This window comes from Typopeltis vanoorti, chromosome 5 (genome assembly GCF_054136105.1).
Source record: "Typopeltis vanoorti isolate ZY-2024b chromosome 5, IOZ_Tvanoo_1.0, whole genome shotgun sequence".
Taxonomy (NCBI): domain Eukaryota; kingdom Metazoa; phylum Arthropoda; class Arachnida; order Uropygi; family Thelyphonidae; genus Typopeltis; species Typopeltis vanoorti.
Window position 1 is genome coordinate 168,103,605 of NC_143553.1, and position 21,338 is coordinate 168,124,942.

A 21,338-nucleotide genomic window follows, 5' to 3' on the forward strand; every position below is an offset into this window, starting at 1 on the left:
TCCAAGATGATGGATAGAAAACCAGCCAATTCTTATTAAGTTCAATAAATTAATTATAGTTTCTTGTCATGGTATTGTTTATATCATGAAATGTTATTATGAAATTGGAACAGTGTTAAGTAATGACTAGTCCATATCATGAACAAAAATCTAGCAGGTACTTATTAGCTTTGTTCTTTTCTCCAAATTTTCCTGAATCATTTTCTACTCTGCTGTTTAAATCTCCAAGGACCAACTTTTCCTTTTTCTTCATATCAACTGGCTTCTCTAATGCCTTGAAAAATTCTTTCACTTCTGCCTTAATAGAACCTTCGAGACCATAGGCACAAATAAGTTTCGTTGTCAGTTCCCCATTCTGATATTTATTCACACTCAATATTATTTATGATATTCAAAGAGATACTATAGCTACTCCATTCCCCATGAAAATCTTACCTGTTTGTCTGTTTTAGAAAAAACAGACAAACAAACAACAAAGAGGTCCATTCTTAAGATAGTTCCATTTTCTTTTCCATTTATGCTTATTATGCTGATGGTGACAATCGTGAATTCTGCTGATGTCAGCTGGGGTCTGTTCCAGTAACTCATGCCATTTGCCCTGATTCCCTGATGAAAACAAAAGATGAAATAGCCAGGCAAAGCCTCAACTGGCACGAAATTCTCTCATGTTATACAATCATTTCATTTTGATTTAAGCCAATAAGAATACGATTTTGTCAGCTAAACACCAAATTGCAAAGTCATCCTAGTCATTATTGAGGTAGATAATTAACAGGGTGAACCATGAGAAAGCAAGAGCTGCACATTAGGTCAGAAGCTCTAGTCAGTTATCCAACTTTGATTCTTAAGAATCCCAACAGCAAATGTAAGTATATGAAAAGCTTATAGCTTTTCATATACTTACATTTCTGTGTGTATAGCAAAAAATTATAGACAAAAGTATTCCTGTTATAGACAAAACTTGTTTTGCTATACACAGGAACAAAGGGGTCGAGTTTGTTACCTTGGTGAACATGTTGTGACCTAAGAATGTTGGCATTTGTGACAATTGGTTCTCAGATTCAGATGTAGTAACTGAAATTGAGTGTAATGGATATACTATTTTTAGGAATGGTAAAAGAGATAGGAGAGCATGGGATGCTAGTGGCATCAGATGATTTTAATTCAGTAAAGCAATTCCAGCATAAATTTCATCTCATTAAACCTTCACAAGCAGTTCATTTGTTAGGATGAAATGTATTGGCAAATTACCCTGATATTCAAATGTTGAACGGATAGAAGGAGAATTTATTAAGCTGTTGCAAGGTTAATCTTTTCAAGATCAAAGAGGTTAGACTTGATCATAGTCTAATTATGATATAGTTGTCTCAGTTAAGCATGTGACTGTTCTGTTACTAATTGGTGATGGTGATCATGAGAAGTAGCTAAATATATGGATGTTCCAGTTAGGAAAGGTCATACAATGAACTACTAGAAAGCTTGAAATTATTAAAACTCCAGAGAATACTGTCTTAAGCCATTTATTTTTTTCTATAAAATTTATTCATTTTATACATTGAATATACAGTTATGCTTGCTACATCTATTCTTTCAAAAGATGAATGACGATATCACCACATAGTCATAAATATCTCCTTTCCAACAGACACCACACTGCAAATGCAAGAAAAACAACTTGGAGACACCTTCAAGTGTAAAAACAGCTTGAATAAAAACGATCTAACTCTGCATAATGATGAACAACTCCCCTCCTACAGACAATATACATTATCATTAAGAAAGTTCACCAATACTCATTTTACAATTTAATTGAACACATTTAAACTAATATGCCATATTTAACACAGGTTTTCAGAAATCGCAACTATCCCACACATCTAATAAGTTACGCGAACAGTACGGCAAAATCCCATCATAACAATAGTACAACCCAAATGGACTTCCCTACACGTATGGTCATCAAATTGCCATACATCCAAAACACATACAAAGCCTACAAATACATTTTCAAACACGTGGACTATAAGCTAGTATTCACCATGAACCAAAAATTAGCAACTCTCCTAAAACCCACTAAATCTCTCACACACAAAGAAATATTCGAACACCACAACGTAGTCTACAAATTTCCTCAAAAAGCCTGTGACATCACCTACACTGGCTCTACAATTAGGTCCTTATGGACTAGACTACAAGAGCACTTCAGGGATTGCAATATTCCCATTCCAGAATATATGAACACAAAAAAACATCACAACATCAAAAAGAAAAATAAAACACAGAGTACAGGGAAGACAGAAATTGCAGCTCACGCCCTTGAACTGAAACATATCCTCCAAATTGACAAGGCCATATTCATAGACAAACAAGACAACGAAACAATGCTTAGAATATCCAAAACTATTGCCATGAAATGCGATGAAAATTCAATCAACGTCCACCGCTCCTACCTAATTTCCAAATGTTGGACGATCCAGAACTTACAAATTAACCCACGCCTCTGGCCATTCAGCGACAACAAATGCCCTTATTTGGCAGATTCAACTTGCAGTCATGACATAGCCCTACACTCATTCCGAAAAGGTTCCAATGATGGTCAGTCGACCGAAACGGTCTGCATCACGTTAACAATCTCCCCTGCCCCAGTTTCCCCATAAGTAAACCCTTCCCATTCTCTCCCCCCCCAAAAAAAGCACCCTTAAACACAATAACATATATATATATATTTATATTATTAATACAAAACCCGAGTCTCCAAATTTATTTTTTCCCACATCAAAACAGCCCCCTATGCTCCCTTCCTCCCCCCCCCCCCTCGCTATAAACAACCTTCAGCAGGATCATGAAATTAAGACATCCCAGTATCAAAACAAGGTATGTACAAAATTTTTCCACCTCTTTTATTCTGCTATAATTGTCTTCTACACTGACCCATAATGCCCTAAAATATATATACCCTTTTTTGAGTAATTATAACCAATGTATTTAAAATAAAGGGCACTCCTAAACAAAAACAGGCTATAATAGCCGTAATTATAATAATAGTGTTTAAGAGTAGCATGGAAATTTTCCCGGGGTGCTTAAGGGTCAAAGCTGTATAACTGAGAGGAGACCTCCACATAGCCTTTAAAGGAATGCGGAGAACCGACCAGGGCTTCTGACCTAATGTCCAATCCTCACCTTCTCGTGGTGCAGCCTGTTGGGTATCTACTTTGATACTGAACGAACGAGGATGGGCTGGCAATTTGGGATTTAGCCGACCAAATTGTATTCTTATTGGTTAAACCAAAATAAAAAATGATGGTACAACATGACAAAATTTCATGCCGGCTGGGGCGTCGCCCGGTTAAACAAGGCCCCCGTTGTTTTCGCCAGGGAACCAGGGCGAACAGCGAAAAGTCAGCTACTGGAACAAATCTGAAAACAAACCCCAACTCAACATCACCAGAGTCAAAGATCGGTACTATCAATGTAAGAAGCCTGAATGGCAAAGAAATGGAGCTAGCTGAGGAATTAGATAAGTACCAGATCGACATAATAGGGGTGACTGAAACAAAAAAGACCAAAACTGGTGAGATCTTTCTGAGCAATAAATACAAAATGTTATATTCAGGCAATAACAATCAAGGAAAAGAAGGAGTAGCCATAGTATTCAACACAAAATACGAGGCTAATCTTCTTGAATGGCAGTCAGTCTCAAGTAGAGTAATGTGGGCAAATATGAGAATGGGGAACTGGACAATGAGACTTATTTGTGCCTATGGTCACACAGAAGGTTCTACTAAGGTAGAAGTGGAGGAATTTTTTGAGGCTTTAGAAAAAGCAACTGACACAATGAAAAAGGAAAAGTTGGTCCTTGTTGGGGATCTAAATAGTAGAGTAGGAAATGATTGTGAGACATACAAAAATATTTTGGGAAAATTTGGAGAAAAGAGCAAAGCTAATAATAATGGCAAATATCTGTTGGATTTTTGCTCAGGACATGGACTGGTTATTACTAACACCATGTTCCAACATAAAAATGTGCACAAATTCACATGGAGAGAAGAGGCTAGGAATAAGAAAAGTCTCATTGACTATGTTATTGTTGATAGTGATGTTTTCTCCCTGGTGCAGGACACCAGAGTGTACAGAGGATTTGAAATTGGAAGTGATCACTATTTAGTCTTGAGCAGGATAAAATTGAATTTCATATTGAAAAGAATAACATGTAAGAAAGTTTTAAAGCGAATAAAAGTTGAGCAGCTCTCAGATGTAAACTGTAGACTAAAATACAGAAATATTATTGAAAAGAAAATGAAAGAGTTTGAGAACAGGAATCAAACCTTGGAGATTCAGTGGCAAACTCTGAAGGAAACATTGATTGATTCTGCCAGAGAGGCATGTGGTGAGGTTGTGTGCAAAGATAAAAAAATCAGAACTCCCTGGTGGACACAGGAAGTTAAAGAGGCAGTGAAGGAAAAGAAGAAAGCATATCAAAAGTTCCTGGCAAATAAGTCAGCTTTTACTCTTACAGAATACAGAGACAAATGTAAGAAAGCTAAACAGTGTGTAAAACTAGCTAAACAAAAGTCATGGGAGGACTTTGGCAAGAATATAGAAAATAAATATCAAGAAGGTGGCAAAATATTCTGGAGGTTATTGAAGAAGCTTAGGAATGGAGGAAAGAGTGCTGTAAAAGGAATTAGAGATGATAAAGGTGAAATGAAAACAGGAGAAAAAGATATCCTTGAAGCATGGAGTAATTACTTTGAAAAACTGCTAAATGAAACAAGCAGTGATGACAGCACAGTGATAAAAAACACTGACCAGGCATGCAGTCAGGAATACATATCTATACTTGAAGTAGAAAAAGCCATCAAAGGCTTGAAATGTGGAAAGGCAGCAGGAGTAGATGATATTCAACCAGAAATGCTGAAGTATGGTGGTATAAGAGTCTTACAGTGGTTGCACTGCATAGTTCAGAAAGCCTGGACAGAGGGACGATTTCCCGATGATTGGAGTAGAGCTCTCATAGTACCCATATATAAAAAGGGAAATAAAACTGAATGTGAGAATTACAGAGGTATTTCCCTACTGAGTGTTCCTGGCAAGATCTATGCAAGTATACTTGAGAAACGGTTGAGAAGAATTGTGGAAGAAAAGCTTGGTGAAGAACAAGCTGGATTCAGGCCAAATAGAGGCTGTCAGGATCAGATCTTCACTTTACGACAAATAGTCAAGAAAGCATGGGAATATAACAAAGATCTGTATTTAAGTTTTGTCGATTTGGAAAAGGCATATGACAAGGTGCCAAGAGAGAATCTATTCAATACGCTGCAGTTATATGGTGTCAATGGGGCATTATATCAAGCAATACTTAGTCTTTATTTGAGTTGTGAGTCAGCAGTTAGAATTGAAGGAAGTACAGGAAGATGGTTTAATGTTAAATCTGGTGTGAGACAAGGATGTACATTATCCCCTCTGTTATTCATTATCTATATGGATCACATTATGAAGGAATGTGGTATTAAACCTGATATCAAAATTGGAGATGTTAATGTCAGCTCTTTGCTTTATGCGGATGATGTTATACTTCTAAATAAATCCGCTACAAGTCTGCAAGATTCTCTGACTAAATTGAATAGCTGTTGTAATAGATATGGTATGTAGGTCAGCAATAAAAAGACAAAGACAATGAAAATAGGCAGAATCATTGAAAATGTCAACTGTGTTGTGAATGGAGAACCTGTGGAACAAGTAAAACATTTCAGCTACTTAGGCACAATTTTTACTGAAGATGGTAAACTAAATATAGAAATAGACAACAGAATCAGCAAAGCCGGTATCGTGGGAAGTCAATTGAATAAATTCATATGGAATAAGAAAGAAATTAGTCGGAACACTAAATTAGCTGTATACAAGACTGTGTTCAAACCAATTTTAACTTATGGATCTGAGAGCTGGGTCAGAAGTAAAACACTTGACCAAAGACTAGAGACCGCAGATATGAGAGTCCTGAGAAAGATTAGAGGCGTGAACAGATGGCATCAATGGCAATATCATATTAAAAATGAGGATATTAGGAAAGAACTTGACATTGTCAGCATCCAGGAATGCGTTAGCAGAGCTAATCTCAGATGGTATGGTCACTTAAATAGAATGGGAGAGGAAAGATTAGCAAAACAAGTGTTCTCTGCCAGGTTGGCAGGAAAACGACCCAGAGGAAGACCAAGATATAGGTGGATTGATACGGTACAAAGTGCCTTAGACGATAGAAATATAAGATCTGATAATGTTTGAGTCTTGACAAGTAACAGAATGATTTGGAGGAAAATTGTAGATAGGAAGTTAGTAATGATGTAATTTTTTCATGTAGTACTGTCATATCCTGTACACCCCTTGAGGGTACATGGCAGGAATTTGATGATGATGATGATGATGATGATGGAAATTTTCCCAGAAAATACACCTAATATGCCGTATTTATTTAAAACCTTGGAAAAATATGCCCACTCAATGCAGAAGGGACATAATATAACGCCAAATGAGTTCTCTCTTGAATGGAAGCATGGTGTGTGACTGCGTCACATGAACATGTTATAACTAGAAAATATAAGGTTAATCTCTGGAATAAATAAAATAAATTATGTGATTTACCACATAATTTATTTTTGTAGTGTGTCCAAAAATTATTGACTGTAAATTAGAAATTCTGAAAGTAAAAATTATAGGTGTGCAGTTTAGGTTTGTGCATTCCTATTTTTGATCAGTGTGCACATGCACACAGCTCAGATGGAACTTTGGTTATGTGTCTTGATATCTGTAACAGTTTGAGACTATTTCAAATAAATAACTGCTCAAAAATTATTTCTTTGTAAATTTTGAGTGTATAGTGCACATCTGGAATATATGCCCCAGCTGAGGGAACATATCTGGAATTGGGTGATGTTGTGTGATTTAACAGGAGAGTACATGAAAGACTGTTGCATAAATTGGAGAATCTTGGGGGGGGGTAATGCAATAGGAACAAATTTATAAAACAGATGGCAGAAATTTGACATGTATCAGAAAGTGCTATATATATATACACACACATCATTATCATATAGTCCCACAAAAAATTCTTCTAAGGAAGAAGTGGAGAATTTTTTAAGGTAGAACAGGCAATTAACAAACAAAATGGAAAAAGTGGTCCTTGTTGAAGATCTGAACAGCAGAGTAGGAAATGAATTCCACCAGACATATAGGAACATTTTGGGAAAATTTGGAGAAAATGGCAAAGCTAATAATGATGGCAAGTATTTATTGGACTTCTGCTCAGGACATGTCATTACTGGCACCATGTTTCAATATAAAAATGTGCACAAGTTCACATGAAGAGAAGACACAAAAAATAAAAGCATCACCAACTACATTTGTTGATAGTAATATCATCATGCTTGTTCAGAATACAAGTGTATAGAGGATTTGAAATTGGAAGCGACGATTACTTACTAAATTGAAAGTGACCATTACTTAGTCCTAAGCAGGATAAATATGGATATCACATTGAAAAGAACAGCATGTAAAAAAGTTTTTAAAAGAATTAAAGTTGAGCCTTTTACAATACAAGTAAATTGTAGACTCGACTACACAGACATTATTGAAGAAAAAATGAAAGATATTGAAAATAAAAACCAAACCTTGGAGTCTCAGTAGCAAACTCTGAAGAAGACTGATTGATAGGGAGTATGTGGTGAAATTGTCTGCAAGTATGGAAAAATAAGAACACCATGGTGAACAGAAGTTAAAGAATCAGTCCTACAAAAGAATAAAGCATACCAAAAATTCCTAGCAAATCAGTCAGTAGATGCCCTAAAAGAATGCAGAGAAAAATGATAAGCGAGCTATGCTACGTGTAAAAGTAGGTAAACAAAAGTCATTGGAAGACTTTGGTAAGAATACAGAAAATAAATATCAGGAAGGTGGCAAAATGTTCTGGAGGCTATTGAAGAAACTTAGAAATGGAGGATAAATAGTACTGTAAAAGGAATCAAAGATGATAAAGGTGACATGAAAACTGAAGATAAGGATATCCTAAATGTCTGCAGTAATTACTTTGAAAGACTTAAATGACCCAAGTAGTGCAAGAACCATACTAAAAAATTTTCAAGGAGTGCATATCAATACTTGAGGTAGAAAAAGCCACCAAGAACTTGAAACATGGACAGGCAGCTGGAGTAGATGATATTCGATCAGAAATGCTCAAGTATAGAGATATAAAAGTTCAGCAGCGGCTACACTGCATAATTCGGAGGGCCTGGTCAGAAGATCGAATTCCCAATGATGGGAGTATAGCTCTTATAGTATCCATGTATAAAAAAAAAAAGGGAATAAAACTGAATGTGAGAATTAGAGGAATTTCTCTACTAAGTGTTCCAGGTAAGATTTATGCAAGCATACTTCTTGAAAAGAGGTTAAGATAGATTGTGGAAGAGAAAATTGGGGATGAACAAGCTGAGCTCAGTCCAAATACAAGATCAGATTAGACAAATAATTGAGAAAATGTGGGAAAATGACAAGTACTTAAGTTTTGTAGATCTGGAAAATGCATACGACAAGGTGCCCCAAGAAAAGCTTTTCAAAACACTACAACTGTATGGAATGAATGGAACATTATACAGACGAATGCACAGACTACATTTAAGTTGTCAGTCAGCAGTTAGAATTGAAGGAAATACGTGAAGATGGTTTAATGTAAAATCAGGTGCAGGACAAGGATGCACATTATCTCCACTCTTATTCATCATCTATATTAGCATTTCTCAATTTCTAAGCCCAAGGACCAGTAAAATGCCTAAAACAATTCTGCGGACCACTAAGTTACAGAGGCGTAGCTGGGGGGGGATACGCCCTTGGCGGCACCTTTTTTGGCGTTTATGAAATCTTGTCTTACTGTCTATAAAACAGCAACTGAGTGATGAAATAAACTTCGACAATGTGATCGACGATTTTGCGAACAGAAAAGCAAGAAAAATAACATTTTAGAATGTTGGAATTAAAGTTTTACTTCAAAAATAAGCATACTATTTTTTTTTTATTTATTTCTCTATAGGTCGTTTTGATTTTTTGTATATTTTTTAAAAAACCTATGTAGGAATTACCAACATTTCAAAAAAATTGTGCCATTTATAACATAATAAATCTAAAAACATGTTTTGAAAGATATGGCAACATAATTAATTAAATTGGAAGTAAACGATTAAAAGTGTATCATCATTGAACAGAGTTTTAATTTTTATTAAACAAATAAATAAGATGATATAATTATGTTACTACTTACTTTTAATGAGATGGATGAGCTTCTCGGCCCTTGCAGAGTTGCTGAGTATCTGGCTCAATATTGGTCAACTTCAGTCGAAGATTGGCACACACACTAAGACGATTTCTGTATTTTGTTTTATTTGAAGGAGTGATGAAAATCCTTTCTCACAAAGATAGGTTGTAGAAAACTGCAGGATGATTTTCAATGCTTCTACAGATAATTCTGGAAATTCGCTTCTCACTGAAGACGAGATCCAAAATCGAGCAAAACCAAGATCACAGAATTGCATTTTAAGCCAACTGTCACTTGAAAGCTCAATTAACTAACTGTTCTTTTTTCAATAACGAAAGGTTGTTCTTGTGACTGCAAGCCTGAAATGGATCGCGAACCCACAGAAATTTCTTATAAAAGTTATTCGGAAAATATGTTTCAAAATTCCATTTCAGATTTTTGATGGTGTCACAAAGCCTTTCCACAAACTCAGAATCAACAAAAACATTTTCACTAAAAAGGATTCCAATGTTGGAAAAGGTACAAATTGTCTGTCTTTTACATAATTAATCCATAAAACCAGTTTTTTCTCGAATGCCTTTATTTTGTCGTAAGCATCAAGAATAGTTAAAAAATTTCCCTGAATGGAGAGATTTAGTTCATTTAATTTCGAAAAAATGTCTCAAAGATAGGATAGTGTTGATTCCATGCTTCATCAACAAGGAGTGATGCAAAATTAGAATTACGTTCATTTACAAATAATAAAACTTCGTGCCTTAATTGAAATAACCTTGTTAGTACTTTGTCCCTGGAAAGCCAGTGAATTTCAGAATGAAGCAAAAGTTGTGTATATTCACTGCCCATTTCATCGTAGAGTACTGAAAATAATCTGTTATTTAATGGTCGAGCTTTAATAAAATTAACTAGCTTGACAGAGTTGTATAGCACAGTTTTAAATTTTGGTGGCATTCCTTTGGAGGCTAACGCTTCCCTATGTATGAAACAATGCACCCAAATCATATTCCGGAGCTACTTCTTAGAAGCAAACCCCACTATGCCTGCCTGTAAGAGCACGAGCTCCATCCGAACAGAAGCCTATACATTTTTCCAACTGGATCCCTTTATGTACTATGTAATTATTGAGAGTGTGAAATATTTCTTCTCCAGTTGTTTGGGATGAAAAAGTTCTACAAAACAAAATATCTTCATGAATGTTGTTATCATGCGCATATTAACTGCGCATCGTTTGTAACATCAGTAGTCTCATCTATTTGTAATGCATAATATGGGCTCTTCTTAACTCTTTCCATTAACTGAGATTCTATGTCACCTGCCATATGATTAATTCTGTGACTGACAGTGTCATTTGAAAGAGGAATCAAATCAACATCTTTTAGTAACTTGCTGCCAAACATTGTTTTTACTACAACTTTTATAGCTGGAAGTAGTAAATTTTCCCCAATAGAATCAGGTTTCCCTGTTTTCGCTATGTGCAAACTTAAGAGATAGGATGCTTCCAGTGCTTTGCTATTAATGGAACCCATGGCTGAAACTATATCTTTCTCATGATTTAATGTCCCTAAGCATCGCTAAAAAAAATTCAATTGGCTTATTTTTCACATCACAATGTTTAGTTTCTAAATGTCGGAGTTTCGCAGGTTTCATGCACTCATTCGACAACACTTCATAACACAAAACACATTGAGGTTTCTGTTCACTTTCCATCTCCACACCAAGTAAACCCGAATTCCAAATATGAACTGTTATATTTCCTACTGTATTTTTTCTTTGAACTGCTTATTTCTTCTACTTTAATAGTATTAGATTTACTGGCCGTTACAACATGTGTATTACAATTAGGGTTAGCATTACCTGTTCCATTTGCTCTTCTTTTCAAAGTCCTAATTCTAAGCCACTTTTCCATTACTAAAAAAACATTTCCAAAAAATATATAAATATATAAAAACTGGGGTTAACTCACAACACACTTTGTTTAAGTATCACTTAGCACTTCTGAAGATATATTGAGCCTTGGTTGAAGGAAACCTTCAATAATAAAAATCTATACACAACAGGCAATTTGGTTGAAATGTTGATAACACATGTTCACTTCCAATCTGACAAAACAGCAAGGGAAGGTGGAAGCAATAAAACTATATTGTTTTTCACTTTACCCCTCTTTTATTATTCGTCATTCTGCATCTACAAATTTAACAGCAGAATGACGAATAGTAAAAGAGGGGTGAAGCGAAAAACAATAGTTTTTCGCTTCACCCCTAAAAATATTTATTTGAAGACATCGATGTTACTCATTCGTGAAAGGTTACATCACACAAGATTTGTGCTTAGTCTAATTGACTCAATGTTATGAACTGTTCATGGATCTCTCCAGCTCTTTAGATGAGGAAATATGGCAAGTCTTAGATAAAATGATTAATACCAATTTCACCAAAGCTTTTAACAAAAGCAGACAGATCCAGATTAAAAAATTTAACCACCTTTATACCACCCACAATGAGTCTAAACCTTCTCTACCAGATAACCAAGTTATTAATTTCTCAAACCACTTCTTAAAGAAACCTGAAATCGATATTCTCAAAAAAGGTTTCAACTATGCAATACCTCCTCAACAGATTCCTAAGGTAGATTTCATCTGTAGTCTAGAAAAAGGAATCTCATTATTACCACCTCACACGGCAAATGATCTAAGACTAAAATGTTGTATGGTACTTTCCTCTGCATATTCCACAAAACAAAAATTCTCCTCATTAGATAGAACTATTTGTAATTTAAAAAACAACAAAGACATCATAATACTTAAAGCAGATAAAGGAAACAGTACTGTAATACTGAACTCAAAGGACTATGAGGACAAAGTCAACCATCTACTATCTGACTTGTCTGTATACAGTCTTTTAACAAAAGATCCAACATTAAAAAACCACAATGATACCAATGAATTACTATGCAATTTATCCAACTGGCCAACAGACTTGATTAAAAAACTAAAATCGATGCATCCTTTAACTCCGAGACTCTATGGTGCGCCAAAAGTGCACAAAGATGGTATTCCTTTACGCCCAATCGTTGATGCAATCTACTCTCCTACCTACTTAATGTCAAAACATCTCTCGAAACTCTTACAGCAACACATCCACAACTCAGAGAGTTACATTAAAAACTCCAGACATTTTGTGGAAAAGTTAAAAAACATCAAGATATCGGATAATGATCTTCTAGCCAGCTTAGATGTCACCTCTCTCTTTACAAACATTCCTGTAGTACCTTGTTCCCACAAGATATAACCTCATTGTTTGCTCACTGCCTAAACTCCAATTACTTTTCTTGGAAAAATAAGATCTATCAACAATTAACAGGCTTGGCAATGGGGAGCCCACTCTCACCTTCATGTGCTGACCTCTTTATGGAAGACTTAGAAAACAAAATCTTATCGCAAATTTTTCCTAAACCTAAAGTTTGGTTTAGATATGTGGACGATATCTTCATCATATGGAACAATAACAAAGATGACATATGATTTCCTCAAAAAGATCAATGCCTTCCATCATTCTATTAAATTCACTCTGGAACTTGAAAGAGAAAAACAACTACCGTTTTTAGACATCTTAATCAAAAAAACAAATTGACGGCAGTATAAATCTATCGGTGTACAGAAAACCGACTAATACAGGTCGCTACCTACATTTCGACTCCTCCCACCACATCTCACATAAACTCAGCATTGTACACATGTTAAAGAAAAGAGCGATTTGCATCACAACGGACAGCAAGACCCTTCAAGATGAGTTAAAATTTATTTCCAACAATTTGTACTTGAACGGATATCCAAGAAGACTAGTCAATAAAATCCTTTTCTCTGAACCACCACAAAGAGAACAAGAAGATATTCAATATATACAAACGATTGCAATTCCGTTTGTAAGTGGCATCTCCAACAAGCTCGCCAATCTCCTCAAACAACATAAAATAAGAGTAACATTCAAACCAATAGAATCTATTAGTAAACTACTAACATCTCCAAAAGACAACCATCCTTTCTACAAATATGCTGGAGTTTATAATATTCCATGCTCATGTGGCTCTAGTTACATCGGACAGACTTGAGAAGCCTCGAAATCAGGCAAAAGGAGCACATTGGCTATGTCAAAAACAACAGACAGGACATTTCTGGCCTATCGTCTCATTTCTCTACAACTAACCATGTCATCGAGTGGGACAAAAGCTGTTCCCCTTACATAGAGGAAGATTACCATTCAAGAATTTTCAAAGAGGCAGCCACAGTCGCCCGTTCTACTGTCAACCTTAACAGAAATCAAGGCCTAATACTCCCAGAGATATGGAAAACCCTAATCAGAACCTTAAAAACGGAAGAAATGAACTTTAATACAAACTACAGAAAGTTCCTCAGCAACAGCTAGCTGATCTTGTACACGCGATACGTGTTTCACTCATGTTCGATACTATTTTATTTGTAATTATTCTAGTCAGTTTTTTACAGTTATTCTTGTCAGGTTGCAGTTACGCATAATTGTGAGATTGTTTAAACCTCTATGTTAGCCCTGAAGATGCCAACAGATAAGTGTGGCGAAACTAGTTGGTTCAGTTAATAAAATTGATCAACACTTGATCGGTAAACCAAAATATAGTATTATTTACTAAACAATAGTTTTATTGCTTCCACCTTTGAACATTCTGACGCTATTTGTTGGATTTTTGAAGGCTCCATTTGATTTCAATAATTTTTACATATTCAATTTTAATTTGTTTTGTTTGGATAATTAAAAAATATATATTTAATTAATTAATTTAAGTCTGCCTGCGGACCACCGGTTGAGAAACACTGCTCTATATGGATCCCACATTATGAAAGAAAGTTGCATCAAGCCTGATATAAGAATTGGAAATGTCAAGCTTAGCTCTTTGCTTTATACAGATGATGTACTCCTAAACACATGTAGTGCAAGTCACCAGGATTCACTAATTAAATTGAAAACAGCGGTAACAAATTTGGCATGAAAATTAGCAATAAAAAGAGCAAAGCTATGAAAACAGGCAAAAGTACAGAAAATTCAGCTGCATTCTGAATGGAGATTCTATAGATCAACTAAAATATTTCAGCTATTTAGTCAAGTCAAGTCAACACTTCAGTTTTTAGTGAAGACGGTAGCTTAAATCTGAAAATAGACAACAGAATAAGCAAATGGGTAGCCAGCTGAATACATTTATATGGAATAAGAGAGAATAGCCAAAATACCAAAATAGCAGTATACAAGACTGTGTTCAAACCAATTTTACATTAAGGTTCGAAGAGTTGGGTCAGAAATAAAACACTTGATCAAAGACTAGAGACCATAGATCTGAGGGTTCTGAGAAAAATTAGGGGAGTGAACCAATAGCAGAATCATGTTAAAAATGAAAATATCATAGAAAGGAACCTGACATTATTAGCATTCCAGAATATGTCAGCAGAGTTAATCTAAGGTGGTATGGCCACTTAAATATAATGGATGAAAGGTTAGCAATACAGGTCTTTGATGCCAAGATGGCAGGAAAGAGATCCAGATCTAGGTGGATTGATTTGGGTCAGATGTGCCTTAGAAACAGAGAATGTTATATATGACAATATTGGAGTGCTCACAAGTAATAGATTGATTTGGAGGAAATTGTTGATAGGAGAGTAATAATAATGTAAACTTAGTGTAAATCATGTAGTGCTGTCATAGTAACCTGAATATCCCTTGGGAGTACATAGCAGGAAATTGATGATGATGAATATATACACACAAACAATATATATGGGTGAGGGAATTAACTCCAACAATCAACCATTGGACTATTGTTGTTTAATCTATAACGATATTAAGAAGAATTACAAGTGTTAAGATTTGATTTAATGCTAAAGATGCAAATTAATACTAGAATAATAAACTAAAAATAAAATAATAGCAGCAAATTTGATACACCTGGACTAGCAGACAAAGATTTAGCCTCTTAGGTTCCAAGGCAATGAAAAAGCTATGGAGCAAGTGCACAGAAGAGTTACAATGAAGATAAGATTATGGAATGTGGATAGGACAGATTGGGAATATGTGGGCTTCAGACACTAGTGAGAAATTTTTAGAGGGATATTATGATACATGCCTATAATCTGAAGGGTGTTACAGGATGACAGTCGATGGAATTTTTTGTTATATGGAAGGTAGCAAGAGGAAAAGGAGGCATCTCTGGAAGTCTGGTTTGTGTGGTTAAGAAAGGGATGTGAGCTAGATTTTTATATCACAAAGTGGTGAGTGAGTGACACAGCTTGTTTACTGAAGTGGTGAGTGCATTTAGTGTAAATGATTTTAAGAGAACATATAATACCTAGTGCAGATGATGTATGACCTCCTCTGATGAGTCCTTGACTCACTTAAGTGGAGGGGGGGTCTCAATAATATTTTCTGAAAATTACTAAAAACTAATAACTCCGTATAGTAACTTACTATCATAACTAATTAAAACAAATTTCATAAGAAAATAATTCCCTCCCCCACCTCTCAAACAGTTTATCCTGACTTGCACCAAATCAAATAACAGAAATGAAGTGAACTCACAAATATTTAATGCAGTGAATACTGACTGAATGAGTCAGTAATTTACTGCATGATCAAGCAGATTTATAAATGTAGGAGCCTTGCTAACTTTTCTGATTTCTTGCTAACGTATGGATCCCACAGAAGTCTTTTATCAAAGAGAAGAAAGACCTATTTAATGATGGAATTTTTTATTATGTGGAAAGATACAAGGGTTTGTGTGTGGTTAAGAAAGGGATGTGAGCAAAATTTTTCTCTCATAAAACAGTGAGAGTGAGTGAGTGGAACAGCTTGTCTGTTGATTTATAATATCAAATTAAGATTATAATAACACTTCCAAGATGTTCCTACATACAGGGTGATCAAAATTTAAGGCCTCATGGAGTGCCATCCAGTGATCCAAATGCTGCGAAACCTTGCAGGAATACATTGTGTACCATGTAGGAGTGATATCTGAGAGAGAAAAAAAAAAGGCAGTTCCAAAATTCACTACCACGGACACTGTAAACACCAAATGTTTGGATTTTACATATCACGCAACTCAGCAGGTGACAGGAGGATTTAAAAACGATGGAGACAGAGTTTTTCCCTTCATTCTGGTTGTTGGAACAATCAGAAAAAATAATAAAAGGCATAACTAGAAGAAAAATGCTACATTTAAAACTTTCTAAAGCATTTCTAATGGCACCTGTGCTATTTGAAATTTATGAAAAACACTAGCCAAATTATCATTAAACAGTAATCCATTACATATATGGTAGAGATGGATAAACATACAAGTAATGTCATAAAATCATCCATCATTTTTCTTTAAGTGCACTTCTTACCTCTAGAAATGTCCATGGGATTAGACAACTGATTTCTGACCTCTCCCCTCAAATCTGATAACCGTTCTCGATCACTACTAGTTTGACTGCTTCTCTTCTGCATAATTCGTTGCCGTGCATCTTGTAATGATCCATCTTTTCGTCGAATTGCTAAACTATGTCTGAAAGAAATAAAGTTCAGAATATAATGGGAAGTGTTATTAAAGCAAACAGAAGTTATCAAAACAATTACCAGAATATCACCTTTATAGTTAAACATAGAAAAATAAAATGACAATATATATGGAGTGGCTTATCATCACAGAAGTGTCAATTCCCATATGAAATGATGATCTATTTAGCAAGGTGCATGTTAAAAATGTTGGAATAAACATATGTCTCACTTCAGTAAAATCAGGTTTTTCTTTCTGTGAGGTATTATCTTCTTACAACATATGAATAGCTATTAACTCTACTTCTTATTCAGCAATGACACTATACTTAACCATGGATAATGAAGATGTCTATACTAGAGATGGATAATTCATAACTGATTTGCTCAAAAGACAATTGATTATGGTTATTTTATTTATTCATATGGGGTTCTCCCCTTTTTCTCACCTGTCCCTTTGGGGGGGGTGAGCCCTCCTAATGAGGGATTATGTATGTATGTATATATATCTATCTATCTTATGACTGTAGATCCGTGTGTGTGTGTGTGTTCACAGGGACAGTGTTTGCCTGTTGTAGTCTACTGAGTAGGTCACTGATATATACAGAAGGATTTTTTTTTTTTTTTTTTTTTTTTTAATCAGAAGGTGAGTTAGCTAATCTGATAGAGATAACAGGATTTTTCCTCCCAGAAACCGGGCTTTTTCATCCTGCAAAACGGACCAACTAGCCAGAAGAACATATGCAATTGACAGCCATAATACATTATGCAGATAAGATTAATTATCCTATCAGAGCATTAAATAGAGGCTTAATAAAAAGAAGCCAAGTTATTTAGATGTTACAGGCCATTGATCCAGAAATCCTAAACACAACAGGTCACAGTGTGTGTGGACAAATGATTAAGAAAAAAGAAGCAATCCATTAACAAGTTTCAAAGAGTATGGGGAATTAGATGAAATGACAAAAGATGAAACATTGGCGGTTTGGTATGTTTGTAGTTGGACTTACTAATGATGATTGCTTTAGTTCTTGCATGATTAGAGGAAAGCAGAAGAATGGTATTGGCCAGTTCTGCAAAGTAATGCTCATGAAAGAGAAATGGAGTGCCTATGAGAAAATGACTGGAGGGAATCTTTGAGTGAGTGGCCCTCTCTTAACAATCTACAATTATTAATCCTTAGGGAGGCATTTGGTGCACCACTTCAAATGTGGAAACAATATTCTAAGGTTGGTCAAATTTGGAAATTATTGAGTATTAGGAGTTCAAGAGACAAATAGTATTTTGAACGAAAAAGAATACCAAGTTTTTTAGATGCTGAGAAAGCTATAGATGTAACATGTTCATGGCAGAATAAGTTTGATGTGAAAGTCAATACAAGAAGGAAAACCTATCTTAAAAGGAAATATGCACATTATCAAAAGCAGGATTTTACTTCCAGGTAATAAAAGCAGGATTTTACTTCCAGGTAATAAAAGCAGGAATGATATTGACTATGTTGCCTTCACCACAATTGAGAATGGTGATGAAGGCATTATTTAAGACAATTATTATGGGAGATCTTGAAGCTTCAATCATCTGCGCACTACAGGGTCTTTTCTCAAATGAAGAAGAGGAATTGAGAAAATTAGCAAAACTTTGAAAAGATTTTGAAGTGAGAGGTCATTGATGTAAAGAAGGAAAAGTGTTGGTGAGGGTACAGAACTATGGGATATTCCAGCATCGATAACGAAAACTGATGAGTCATCCACCATGACACACAATGAATGAATTGTCATCTTATAGAGAACATGACAATTGATTGAATGTGTCATTCATCCACTGGGTATTGTTAGATCCTGAATGAAGAACTTTACAAGTAAATTCTTTATTCAGGATTTAACATGATAAATATTACTAAATAAGTAGATACCTGCACATCAACTAATAATTATGAAAAATTTCTTTATGTTATGTGATAATGTGTAGTCCATATGTACCATATATTGAAATTTATTCCTGCATAACCGAAATAAGAAGCAGAGAATTTTGTGTCAGAAAAGTAAGAATTATGTAAGTAAGTTATTTGTAAATCCTATTAAGCTGTCTAGTATATTACAAAATTTCCAGAAAGATAATAAGTAGTAATCTGGAATAATCGTGTATAATCTGTATGAGTCGAGCGTAGTGATGGAGGCTGTACCTACGCGGAAAAATGACGTCAGAGCGATTACCTGGAATAGGCTAACCTAACAGATTAGTGTAGGATCACCCAAGGGGCATGAACAATGGGGTTCGTGGGTAAAAAAACACATCGAATAGAAGGTGCCAGATAGGGTGAATAAAAGACTATGCGCGCGATATTACAGGGCTTTTTCTTCTTCGGTTCCTGGATTCCAGTTTTAGGAGGATTGTCGTGGATTTGTGAGAGAGCGGTGGGTTGACTATAGTGATGACGGATGGCGGGTTCTTTTCTTGAGAATACTTGAAGATTTCCAAGTGGAGCTGATCACGATATGATGGCCTATGCAGAATCTAGCCTTAGCAGAATGTCCCATCGGAGAGAACAGAGAAAGTTTCCTGCTGAGCGGTAGACAGCACGTCACAGTACGGAAAAGATTCAAAGAAAGGCGCAGTGCATCGCCAGGCGAAAATATAGCCGATAAATATACAGTAAGGTAATCCAGATCTACATGAGATGGCGGCATGAAAATCTGAAAGGATCCGGTAAATGTAAAGATTTTCATTCTATGTTAAAAATCGCTTAGAAGAAAAAGAAATTTGTGTATGCTGTAAACTAAAGGACACTAATAGAGAACTTTAAGTGAGAATTTGATTGGATTAGTTAACACCACGTGGAACAAAGAAGAATTGCTGATAGGCAGTGTTTTGATTGAGAATGGCTAGACTTGACTAATGAAATTTAGAATTAAGATAGTTATTGATAGAGTATTAATGAAAGTGTTCAATGCATGTACCGTGAATAACTTGTGAAGAAATTATATCCTAGTAGTGTTATGCTCACACTTAATCTTATCTTTTCATAATTGAAGGATTTAGCTTGCTCGAATTCACTGTTAACTTAGAGCAAATTTTGTTCTATTGAATAATTGAATTTTCTTAACTGTAAATGTTTTGTGTTTTTCCAATAAACATGTTTTGTACCTTATACCTGATTACGAATTCAAACCACCACTTATGAAATAGAACCTTTTGGCAGGAAGGAATTAGATATTATTGCTTAAGTGAGATTCAGGTCACGACTGCTAACTGAATCTGCACAGCGCTAGCATAAGATTAATAATTGTGTGTATCCCTTTAGAATTATTTCCCTGAACAAGAGTCTCTTCTGTTATAGGATATTGGCTGGCGCAGCATAAAAATAAATTTTGCCAATATCCGAAAAGGAAATAGTACTGAATTAATATTTACGGGCACAACAGTAGATTAGAAAGCAGGCTATTTAGAGGTAGAACAAGGTATAATATAGAGAAAGCAACAATATAACAGTATCTTCCATAGAGAGTACTGATTTGTTAACAATTATCAAATATAAGAAAGAAACATATAAACAATGGATAAATAATTACTAGAGGAAGAGCAATATGCTTCATTTTGGCTATGTAAAATTACATAGGCAAAGTGTATAATAGATCCAATATTATTTCAAAGCCTAATGTTTGTAGAAATTGTGAAAGTTTTGTAAGTTGATCTGAGGGTTGACGAGAATACAATCCTCGGCATCCCCAAGTTGCCTTAGCATGCACTACTTAAAAGACATGGGCGCTGCCATGGCTCTTCCTGTAGTAATTACTTTGACACACCAACCGAGAGTTCATTTACGAAAAATACATTTCTCTGATATTTTGATTTCCTTACTACTGAAAAAGTTTTTTGTTCTTGTTCTGCCTGGTCTCTAAAGAAAACCAACCAGTTGGAAACAGCTGTCAGGCCAGTGAAACCTTTATCAAAGGCATTAATAAAAGGTGAATATATGAACGATTCGGTAGTGCCCATATCTTTTAAGTGGTGCATGCTAAGGCTACTCAGGGATGCCGAGGATTGTATTCTAGTAAGCTCTCAGGTCTGTTGTAAAGATTTACAACAAATAAACATGACACTTATAAACATGCACAAAGAGGTAAAAGAGAAAGTAAATCTTTAAATAATAATAATTATTATTATTATTATTATTCAGACCTCCATGGAATCAAGAGACTCATCGCAGGAGGTCCTTCCTAGAAAGCACAAAGTCTAACCACCCCTTGAACTCATTAACTGTTCTTACTCTCACCACTCTATCAGGCAATGTATTCCACGGTTCCACCACCCTCCACACAAAGAAACCTCCTCACCCTCTTGCTAGTTTCACCACTAATACTTGCGACTTCTTCTCTGGGTTAGGAGGAAAAAAAAAAAAAAAAGTTAAACACGAACTATACATTACCAGGAACCTTTAAGAAACCAGTTGAAAAACGAAGCCATGTGAAACATGGGAGCCAGCATGAGTC

General features: G+C 35.3%; 1 protein-coding gene across 3 annotated transcripts in view; it reads right to left on the reverse strand.

Annotated features, from left to right (window-relative positions):
• Positions 1–21,338, reverse strand: part of LOC150107043 (uncharacterized) — a 312,429-nt gene that overhangs the window by 64,065 nt on the left and 227,026 nt on the right. For all 3 annotated transcript variants that reach the window (XM_090393400.1, XM_090393401.1, XM_090393399.1), the window contains exon 10: positions 16,698–16,858. In XM_090393400.1, coding sequence (XP_090249526.1) covers positions 16,698–16,858 — 161 coding nt within the window. The remainder of the gene's footprint in view (positions 1–16,697; positions 16,859–21,338) is intronic.